The 11347-nt window shown below is 47.2% G+C and overlaps 1 protein-coding gene across 1 annotated transcript; it reads right to left on the bottom strand.

Moving 5' to 3' along the window:
• Positions 1–1751: 1751 nt before the first annotated feature.
• Positions 1752–10829, bottom strand: LOC139406329 (tripartite motif-containing protein 16-like). Its single transcript, XM_071148824.1, has 6 exons — positions 10155–10829; positions 9626–9721; positions 8080–8313; positions 3892–4051; positions 3707–3766; positions 1752–3475 (listed from the first exon to the last, which is right to left on the bottom strand). Exons 1-6 carry the CDS (start codon positions 10749–10751, stop codon positions 2964–2966), a joined length of 1659 nt encoding a protein of 552 aa, XP_071004925.1. The 5' UTR covers positions 10752–10829; the 3' UTR covers positions 1752–2963.
• Positions 10830–11347: the final 518 nt, after the last annotated feature.

Below are 11347 nucleotides of genomic sequence, written 5' to 3'. Positions count from 1 at the left end.
ATCCTGAACCACTTTCTCATTTGCGGTTCAAACAATAATTCTAACCCCCCCAACCAAAACTTCATTATAATGAATTTACCTTAAAACTAGAAACTCAATATGACCACATTCATTATACAAATGACTCTCCCCTGAGGCTGATCAGACCCCTAAAGACAATCACGATAAGATCAATAGGTCATAAAATCAAAAAAATTAACTTGTATAATTAAAACTCATAAAATAAAAACTCATAAGGTTCCATATGTGAGCGTCCTCTTTAAAATACCTTTGCACTAAAACAAATAGTCCTAACAATGGTTTTATGTGTATATATTTGCAGACCTGTTTTAATTTGGTCGTTGATGGCCTCATTCTCCCCAAGATTATAATCCCAGGAAATTGAGACACCTAAACATCAATTTTCCCAGAAGAACACAACACTCCTAACTAGCATTCACTATGCTACTTCGATTCTTCGATTCAGAAACTCAAAAGTGAACTATAAACTAAACCTAATGATGATTCCCCTTTAACTCAAATCATTAATCATAAGTTTTAACAACGTCTATGTATATGTTTACTTAAATGAACATGCTACCCTTAGATACAATTAACCCGATAACATTATTGTATTACTTCTTCCCCTCTGCCGCAAATGTCGTACATTTCTCAGTGTAAGAAATCCGTAATTTAATCCTCGATATTTAATAAATATGCATTCGCATTATCCCATGGCTCCTTTATTTAGGCATGTTTTTTGAATTAATGGCTATCCTATTTGTACGGAACAAGCGTCCTAATTCTCCAATGCGTACTATATCTCTCCTTAATAACCTTCTGGCTTGCAAAACCAGGATTTATTAAGCTCTAGTTTATTTATGGAAGTGCACCTTACCACAGGTCAATTTCAGACCTGTTTCCTTCCTATCGATTTTGGTTAAAACCCAAGGTGTTCGTTTGAATCTGTCACCTCCCTTTCGAACACCCGGCCTGTTTTTAACCTCAATTCAGAAGTCAGGTCTTTTTTAAAATTTTTATTAACGCACGTTTTTTTCCCGGACCTCCAGATGAATAGGGAGCAACATCTAGAACACTACTTTAGACCTGGTTATAAGAAGCCTAGTGCACTACGCAGGGAATAGGGAGCTATTTGGAACAGAGACACTAACTCCTGGATGAAAATCTCTCTCTCCCTCATCTGTCTGATATATCTGCCCATTTCCCCTCCCCTCCTCCCTTTTCATTATATTCTATCAGCCACACCACTAGCTCACCTCCACACAATACATTTACAAGTTAAAGACACACCTTGGAATAAATAACAAAGGAAAACTATTACTAGATGAAGTTGAGTGTTTTTTATTATTTCCCATCACCATAAATCATATTTAATCACTGAACAGTAGCAGACCCAACTTCATCTGTTCCTGACTCTGGATAGTGGATTAAAAAGACCATCAATCTCCAATGATATTAAAGTACTATTCCGAACATTACTGATATACTGAGTGGCAAGTCAAGATATCTGCTGGTTTTATTGTTTGGTCAACAGCACCACCTGCTGGACAGGTTTAATGTTGCTGGACTGAGCAGTATGGGAGGATGAAAGATGACACATTTAGGGCCGGTTTCCTGGACATCTACAGTGCCTTGCGAAAGTATTCGGCCCCCTTGAACTGTGCGACCTTTTTCCACATTTCAGGCTTCAAACATAAAGATATAAAACTGTATTTTTTTGTGAAGAATCAACAACAAGTGGGACACAATCATGAAGTGGAACGACATTTATTGGATATTTCAAACTTTTTTAACAAATCAAAAACTGAAAAATTGGGCGTGCAAAATTATTCAGCCCCCTTTTAAGTTAATACTTTGTAGCGCCACCTTTTGCTGCGATTACAGCTGTAAGTCGCTTGGGGTATGCCTCTATCAGTTTTGCACATCGAGAGACTGAAATTTTTTCCCATTCCTCCTTGCAAAACAGCTCGAGCTCAGTGAGGTTGGATGGAGAGCATTTGTGAACAGCAGTTTTCAGTTCTTTCCACAGATTCTCGATTGGATTCAGGTCTGGACTTTGACTTGGCCATTCTAACACCTGGATATGTTTATTTTTGAACCATTCCATTGCAGATTTTGCTTTAAGTTTTGGATCATTGTCTTGTTGGAAGACAAATCTCCGTCCCAGTCTCAGGTCTTTTGCAGACTCCATCAGGTTTTCTTCCAGAATGGTCCTGTATTTGGCTCCATCCATCTTCACATCAATTTTAACCATCTTCCCTGTCCCTGCTGAAGAAAAGCAGGCCCAAACCATGATGCTGCCACCACCATGTTTGACAGTGGGGATGGTGTGTTCAGCTGTGTTGCTTTTACGCCAAACATAACGTTTTGCATTGTTGCCAAAAAGTTCCATTTTGGTTTCATCTGACCAGAGCACCTTCTTCCACATGTTTGGTGTGTCTCCCAGGTGGCTTGTGGCAAACTTTAAACGACACTTTTTATGGATATCTTTAAGAAATGGCTTTCTTATTGCCACTCTTCCATAAAGGCCAGATTTGTGCAATATAAGACTGATTGTTGTCCTATGGACAGAGTCTCCCACCTCAGCTGTAGATCTCTGCAGTTCATCCAGAGTGATCATGGGCCTCTTGGCTGCATCTCTGATCAGTCTTCTCCTTGTATGAGCTGAAAGTTTAGAGGGACGGCCAGGTCTTGGTAGATTTGCAGTGGTCTGATACTCCTTCCATTTCAATATTATCGCTTGCACAGTGCTCCTTGGGATGTTTAAAGCTTGGGAAATCTTTTTTTTATCCAAATCCGGCTTTAAACTTCTTCACAACAGTATCTCGGACCTGCCTGGTGTGTTCCTTGTTCTTCATGATGCTCTCTGCGCTTTTAACGGACCTCTGAGACTATCACAGTGCAGGTGCATTTTCTATAGGCTATAGACTACACCAGCATGACTAGTATCTATGTGGACCCTACTACAGTTTAACCAGCTCAGCAGTACCATTTAGCCAAAACCCAGGATAGAGGGGCTGAGTGAATGTGGTCTGGACTCTGTGGAGGAGGGTCATTGTGTCAGAGACACTGTAGAAGGACAGAGTACCTGCCTTGTGATCCAGGTACACTCCTACTCTGGAGGACTGAGGGCCTGATACTTTAGTCACAACATTATTGTGACTGAAACAATAACCACCTCTAGAGCACTGTAAACTCCAGGACTTGTTATTGTCTCCAAATCCACTATCTGTCCCTGTTCTGCTGATGTCTTTATATGAGACTGCTATAACAATAACATCACCAGTCCTCTCCACCTCCCAGTAACAGCGTCCAGACAGACCCTCTCTACACAGAACCTGACACCAGTTGGTGAATCTGTCTGGATGGTCAGGATATGGTTGGACTTGGTCTGTACAGGTCACCTTTCTGTTCCCTTTAGACAGAGAGAGGTGTGTGTCTGCTGTGTTTGGGTCCAGTGTGAGCTGACAGGAATCTGGGAGAAAAGCAGAGACCAATGAGGGGAGTCAGAACAATAAGTTAAGTCAGATACTGTATCTACCCTGTCTTTGATTAGAGCACAGCAGAGATCAAATCAGAGAAATATGAGGAGTCAGATAGATACCCAGTCTTTGATTAGATCTACTATTGCTATATATTTCTAGAGGGATTGTTAGGAGTGTCAGTAAAAAGAGACTGTTAGTTACTTCACAATAAAGAGACTCACATTGTAACAACTGTTCTCTGGTCTTGGGCTCTGGAGGCAGTACAACATCCACTATATTCACTACAGACACACAAACACATTGACAGAGAGAGGGAATGTTATCATCAGACCATATTCCACATGTATATGACTAGTAGGGAACTTTCAATGGTCTAAAGTTGATGTTCTTATTGTTTTCAACACACCTGTAGTGGAGATCTTGGTCCATTCTCCTTTAAGGAAGTCTTCTAGTTTCTCTCTCAGTTCAGACACAGTCTTACTCACATCTCCAAAGTACTGAAGAGGATGGACAACGATGCTGGGTAAGTCTGAAGATACACTGATACTGGAGAGAGACTGATAACTCTGGAGAGAGAGAGAGAGAGAGAGAGAGACTGATAACTCTGGAGAGATAGAGAGAGACTGATAACTCTGGAGAGAGAGAGAGAGAAAGAGACTGATAACTCTGGAGAGAGAGAGAGACTGATAACTCTGGAGAGAGAGAGAGAGACTGATAACTCTGGAGAGAGAGAGAGAGAGAGACTGATAACTCTGGAGAGAGAGAGAGAGAAAGAGACTGATAACTCTGGAGAGAGAGAGAGACTGATAACTCTGGAGAGAGAGAGAGAGACTGATAACTCTGGAGAGAGAGAGAGAGAAAGAGAGACTGATAACTCTGGAGAGAGAGAAGGACTGATAACTCTGGAGAGAGAGAGGGAGAGAGAGAGAGACTGATAACTCTGGACAGAGAGAGAGACACAGAGAGGGGCTGAGAGAGAGTTTGAGGGAGAGAGGGAGAGAGAGGGAGGGAGAGAGAGGGAGGGAGTGACAGATATAGCGAGAGAGAGGGACACAGAGAGAGAGAGAGAGGCACGGACAGAGAGAGAGAGAGAGGGGCAGAGAGAGAGAGGGGCAGAGAGAGAGAGAGAGAGAGGGGCAGGGAGAGAGAGAGAGAGGCACAGACAGAGAGAGAGAGAGCGGGACGGACAGAGAGAGATAGGGACAGACAGAGAGAGAGATAGAGAGGGACGGACAGAGAGAGAGAGAGGGACGGACGGACAGAGAGAAAGATAGAGGGACGGACAGAGAGAGAGGGACAAACGGAGACAGAGAGAGAGAGGGACGGTCGGACAGAGAGAGAGAGAGGGATGGACAGAGAGAGAGAGAGAGAGAGGGACGGACGGACAGAGAGAGAGAGAGAGAGGGACGGACAGAGAGCGAGGGACGGACAGAGAGAGAGAGAGAGGGACGGACGGACAGAGAGAGAGGGACGGACAGGGAGAGATAGAGGGACGGACAGAGAGAGAGAGAGAGGGACGGACAGAGAGAGAGAGAGAGAGGGACGGACAGAGAGAGAGAGGGAGGGACAGACAGAGAGGGAGGGACGGACAGAGAGAGATGGACGGTCAGAGAGAGAGAGAGGGATGGACAGAGAGAGGGAAGGACAGAGAGAGAGGGACGGACAGAGAGAGAGGGAAAGACAGAGAGAGAGGGACAGACAGAGATAGAGAGGGACGGACAGAGAGAGAGAGGGACGGACAGAGAGAGAGAGGGACGGACAGAGAGAGAGAGGGACGGACAGAGAGAGAGAGAGAGGGACGGACAGAGAAAGGGAGAGAGAGACAGACAGAGAAAGAGAGAGGGACGGGCAGAGAGAGATAGGGACAGACAGAGAGAGAGATAGAGAGGGACGGACAGAGAGAGAGAGAGGGAAGGACGGACAGAGAGAAAGAGAGAGGGACGGACAGAGAGAGAGGGACAAACGGAGACAGAGAGAGAGAGGGACGGTCGGACAGAGAGAGAGAGAGGGATGGACAGAGAGAGAGAGGGACGGACGGACAGACAGAGAGAGAGAGAGAGAGGGACGGACAGAGAGCGAGGGACGGACAGAGAGAGAGAGAGAGGGACGGACGGACAGAGAGAGAGGGACGGACAGAGAGAGATAGAGGGACGGACAGAGAGAGAGAGAGAGAGGGACGGACAGAGAGAGAGAGAGAGAGGGACGGACAGAGAGAGAGAGGGAGGGACAGACAGAGAGGGAGGGACGGACAGAGAGAGATGGACGGTCAGAGAGAGAGAGGGACGGACAGAGAGAGAGAGAGGGATGGACAGAGAGAGGGAAGGACAGAGAGAGAGGGACGGACAGAGAGAGAGGGAAAGACAGAGAGAGAGGGACAGACAGAGATAGAGAGGGACGGACAGAGAGAGAGAGGGACGGACAGAGAGAGAGAGGGACGGACAGAGAGAGAGAGAGACGGACAGAGAGAGAGAGGGGCGGACAGAGAGAGAGAGAGAGGGACGGACAGAGAAAGGGAGAGAGAGACAGACAGAGAAAGAGAGAGGGACGGGCAGAGAGAGAGAGAGAGAGGGACAGAGAGACAGACAGGACAACATAATGATTGAGATGAATAGTTTCACATGATGTTAATTTCATATCACATGTAACAAGACAGTTTAGTTACCTGGAGGAACTGATAACTCTGGAGAGAGAGAGAGAGAGAGAGACTGATAACTCTGGAGAGAGAGAGAGACTGATAACTCTGGAGAGAGAGAGAGAGACTGATAACTCTGGAGAGAGAGAGAGAGAAAGAGAGACTGATAACTCTGGAGAGAGAGAAGGACTGATAACTCTGGAGAGAGAGAGGGAGAGAGAGAGAGACTGATAACTCTGGACAGAGAGAGAGACACAGAGAGGGGCTGAGAGAGAGTTTGAGGGAGAGAGGGAGGGAGAGAGAGGGAGGGAGTGACAGATATAGCGAGAGAGGGACACAGAGAGAGAGAGAGAGGCACGGACAGAGAGAGAGAGAGAGAGGGGCAGAGAGAGAGAGAGAGAGAGGGGCAGAGAGAGAGAGAGAGAGAGGGGCAGGGAGAGAGAGAGAGAGGCACAGACAGAGAGAGAGAGAGAGGGACGGACAGAGAGAGATAGGGACAGACAGAGAGAGAGATAGAGAGGGACGGACAGAGAGAGAGAGAGGGACGGACGGACAGAGAGAAAGAGAGAGGGACGGACAGAGAGAGAGGGACAAACGGAGACAGAGAGAGAGAGGGACGGTCGGACAGAGAGAGAGAGAGGGATGGACAGAGAGAGAGAGGGACGGACGGACAGAGAGAGAGAGAGAGAGGGACGGACAGAGAGCGAGGGACGGACAGAGAGAGAGAGAGAGGGACGGACGGACAGAGAGAGAGGGACGGACAGAGAGAGATAGAGGGACGGACAGAGAGAGAGAGAGAGGGACGGACAGAGAGAGAGAGAGAGAGGGACGGACAGAGAGAGAGAGGGAGGGACAGACAGAGAGGGAGGGAAGGACAGAGAGAGATGGACGGTCAGAGAGAGAGAGGGACGGACAGAGAGAGAGAGAGGGATGGACAGAGAGAGGGAAGGACAGAGAGAGAGGGACGGACAGAGAGAGAGGGAAAGACAGAGAGAGAGGGACAGACCGAGATAGAGAGGGACGGACAGAGAGAGAGAGGGACGGACAGAGAGAGAGAGGGACGGACAGAGAGAGAGAGAGACGGACAGAGAGAGAGAGGGACGGACAGAGAGAGAGAGAGAGGGACGGACAGAGAAAGGGAGAGAGAGACAGACAGAGAAAGAGAGAGGGACGGGCAGAGAGAGATAGGGACAGACAGAGAGAGAGATAGAGAGGGACGGACAGAGAGAGAGAGAGGGACGGACGGACAGAGAGAAAGAGAGAGGGACGGACAGAGAGAGAGGGACAAACGGAGACAGAGAGAGAGAGGGACGGTCGGACAGAGAGAGAGAGAGGGATGGACAGAGAGAGAGAGGGACGGACAGAGAGTGAGGGACGGAGAGAGAGAGAGAGAGAGGGACGGACGGACAGAGAGAGAGGGACGGACAGAGAGAGATAGAGGGACGGACAGAGAGAGAGAGAGAGGGACGGACAGAGAGAGAGAGAGAGAGGGACGGACAGAGAGAGAGAGGGAGGGACAGACAGAGAGGGAGGGACGGACAGAGAGAGATGGACGGTCAGAGAGAGAGAGGGACGGACAGAGAGCGAGAGAGGGATGGACAGAGAGAGGGACAGAGAGAGAGGGATGGACAGAGAGAGGGAAGGACAGAGAGAGAGGGACGGACAGAGAGAGAGGGAAAGACAGAGAGAGAGGGACGGACAGAGAGAGAGAGGGACGGACAGAGAGAGAGAGGGACGGACAGAGAGAGAGAGAGACGGACAGAGAGAGAGAGGGACGGACAGAGAGAGAGAGAGAGGGACGGACAGAGAAAGGGAGAGAGAGACAGACAGAGAAAGAGAGAGGGACGGGCAGAGAGAGAGAGAGAGAGGGACAGAGAGACAGACAGGACAACATAATGATTGAGATGAATAGTTTCACATGAAGTTAATTTCATATCACATGTAACAAGACAGTTTAGTTACCTGGAGGAAATGGATGTGATCCTCTGTGTGTGAGAGCTGCTCCAGCTCAGTGCTTCTCTTCCTCAGCTCAGCTATCTCCTGCTTCAGTTGCTCCAGGAGTCCTTCAGCTTGACTCACTTGAGCCTTCTCTTGGGCTCTGATCAGCTCCTTCACCTCAGAGCTCCTTCTCTCAATGGAGCGGATCAGCTCAGTAAAGATCTGATCACTGTCCTCCACTGCTGACTGTGCAGAGCGCTGGAGAGAGAGAGAGAGAGACAGAGAGAGAGAGAGAGAGAGAGAGAGAGAGAGAGAGAGAGAGAGAGAGAGACAGAGAGAGACAGAGACAGAGACAGAGACAGAGACAGAGACAGAGAGGGAGAGAGACAGATACAGAGACAGAGACATTACAGAGACAGAGAGAGAGAGAGAGACACACAGAGACAGAGACAGAGAGAGAGGGAGAGAGAGATACAGAGACAGAGACATTACAGAGACAGAGAGAGAGAGAGAGAGAGAGAGAGAGAGAGGGAGGGACAGAGAGAGAGAGAGAGACAGAGCCAGAGAGAGAGACAGAGAGAGAGAGAGAGAGACAGAGACAGCGAGAGAGAGAGACAGAGAGACAGAGAGAGAGAAAGAGAGAAAGAGAGAGAGAGAGAGGGAGAGAGAGACAGAGAGAGAGAAAGACAGTAGGTTCAGTAGCCTCTCTGCACCTCATTGAGTCAGGTCCACCAGGCCTTGTCCTCCCTCCTGGACAGACAGGTACAGAACACCTCTTGGTCCTGCTCTACTCTCCTCCCTCCTGGACAGACAGGTACAGAACACCTCTTGGTCCTGCTCTACTCTCCTCCCTCCTGGACAGACAGGTACAGAACACCTCTTGGTCCTGCTCTACTCTCCTCCCTCCTGGACAGACAGGTACAGAACACCTCTTGGTCCTGCTCTACTCTCCTCCCTCCCTCCACTACCCCATTCCACTACTTTGACCCTATCTGCTCCTGCACCATGACAACGACCTGGGAGGACTGGACACCACCACTCAACACCCCCTGGAACTCTTCTGAAGTCAAATCTCATATGACCAAATTCTTCTCTGGTTCTGAACTCTTCTCCACACCTTCTACCTCACTGAACTCTCCCTCATTCATTTCCATTTCACCTCCAGGACTCAGTCTGGGGCACGACTCACTCTGTTTGCACTTGAATTATAACATTTGAAATGTCTCTATTCTTTTGAAAATAAATGTTGTTCAATGTTTACTGTTCATTATTATTTTACTTGCTTTGGCATAGTAAAGATATGTTTCCCATGCCAATAAAGACCTTTGAATTGAATTGAGAGAGAGACAGTTCCATATTAATGTCTAGGGGACATGAGTCGTCATGGTTACTCATGGTTATGTGATGAGGCAGCCCAGTCAGTTACATGAACCAGTCTATTCTCTGAAAGGGGTCCAGACAGCCTGGTCCCAACAGTGGGGTCAGTGGGATTGGATAGGGGCCCCTCTCTCTCTCTCTGACTGGAGGAGAGAAGTGAAATAGTGTGTCTCCTCTGGTCAACAATACTCACCTTGAGAGACTCCACAGCCTGTTGGAGCTCCTTCAGCTCCTTCTCTCTCTCCTGGAATCTCTGCTGGACCTTCTGCTGACTCATCCCCAGCTGCCTCTGTGGAGAATCACTCTTCAATGAGCTATCAAGCTTTATTAGTCCAGTAGATCAATAGTATAGTAATGTGACATAGGACCCATAGAGAGGAAGGTCTACAATCCTGAGGAAGTCCCTTTACAATATGATATTATGTTGCTATGTGAATGATTATAGTTTGTATGGTAGGCCTACATGTATCAAGGGGTTGAGACTGAACTTTGGACTCATAAAAGGCCATTCAGAATGATAATAGTGTTTGACTTTAGAAAAATGTGATACATTTGGAGAATCTGGGTTAACATATCTATATACTCAAGGTTTGTGTTCATATTTGTGGATCCATTTCATATTGATATAATATAATGATCTCATATTCAAACAGATTTAGTTCCTACTGTATCTTTAATTCTTTGTTTATCAGACAGCCACCAACAAGTTGTTCTGGTCTTACCTGTTTCTCAGTCCTCTCTGCTGCAGCTGACACTGTATCATGGCCTTTATGTTCATCCATTGTACACAGATAACAGATACACTGCTGATCGGTACGACAGTAAACCTCCAGCAGTTTGTCATGATGAGAGCAGATCTTCTCCTGTAGTTGTGCCGTGGCCTTGACCAGCTTGTGCTTCTTCAAAGCAGGAGATTCATAGTGAGGTTGGAGGTGAGTCTCACAGTAAGAGGCCAGACACACCAGACAGGACATGAGGGCTTTCTGCTTTCTGGTCCCAGTGCAGAAATCACACGCCACATCTCCAGGTCCAGCATAGCACAGAGCAGGAGGGGGAGCAGCCTGGAGTCCTGTCTTCTTCAGTTTCTCCACCAGCTCAGCCAACATGTTATTTTTCATCAGCATAGGCCTTGTAGTGAAGGTATGTCTGCACTGAGGACAGCTATAGACCCCTTTCAGAACATCCTGATCCCAGCAGCCCTCAATACAGCTCCTACAGTAACTGTGTCCACAGGGAATAGTGACCGGCTCCTTCAGTAGATCCAGACAGACAGAACAACAGAACTGGTCCTGGTCCAGCAGAACTCCCTGTTGAGCCATTTGGACGGTTGTTCACTCTCACACAGACAGACGACAGAGAGACTCAGATCAGTTTCGTTTCCTCAGAAGAGAGTTTGTGGGAGGGGGAGGGACTTCCTGGTTCTGCCAGAGGGGTGGGGTTAGAAGGAGGGAGGGGTTAGAGGAATGGAGGAAGAGAGAGAGGAACTGCATGCAACAGCAAGAGGGAGACAAATAGTTTTGTTCCAAGGTTAGAGCCCTTAACATGGAACAAATGACATAATGAATCTTAAAATGTGAGTTGTTAGAATATATGAAGGGTAACAGTTTCTATGAAGTACGTATGTATCATTATTTTAATGACCTTTATAATGCCTTATAATACACCTATGTGTTGTAATTCATCAATAAGGCCTGATTAGGTGTGGTATATAGTTAATATACAGTACCACAGATAAGGACTGAGGAAGTGTGGTATATAGTTAATATACAGTACCACAGATAAGGACTGAGGAGGTGTGGTATATAGTTAATATACAGTACCACAGATAAGGACTGAGGAGGTGTGGTATATAGTTAATATACAGTACCACAGATAAGGACTGAGGAGGTGTGGTATATAGTTAATATACAGTACC

The sequence above is a fragment of the Oncorhynchus clarkii genome, chromosome 4, assembly GCF_045791955.1.
Source record: "Oncorhynchus clarkii lewisi isolate Uvic-CL-2024 chromosome 4, UVic_Ocla_1.0, whole genome shotgun sequence".
Taxonomy (NCBI): domain Eukaryota; kingdom Metazoa; phylum Chordata; class Actinopteri; order Salmoniformes; family Salmonidae; genus Oncorhynchus; species Oncorhynchus clarkii.
Note: the sequence above shows the minus strand (reverse complement) of the source record. Positions and strands in the feature narration are given on the sequence as shown.

What these genes read in the sequence shown, in the direction of transcription:
- LOC139406329 (XM_071148824.1), bottom strand. Translation starts at nt 10,751, where the DNA reads ATGGCTCAACAGGGAGTTCTGCTGGACCAGGACCAGTTCTGTTGTTCT. An exon ending in CAGAGAGGACTGAGAAACAG is followed by an intron (nt 9,722 to 10,154) that starts GTAAGACCAGAA and finishes GATTCTCCACAG; the next exon opens with AGGCAGCTGGGGATGAGTCA. An exon ending in CAGAGAACAGTTGTTACAAT is followed by an intron (nt 3,476 to 3,706) that starts GTGAGTCTCTTT and finishes CTTTTCTCCCAG; the next exon opens with ATTCCTGTCAGCTCACACTG.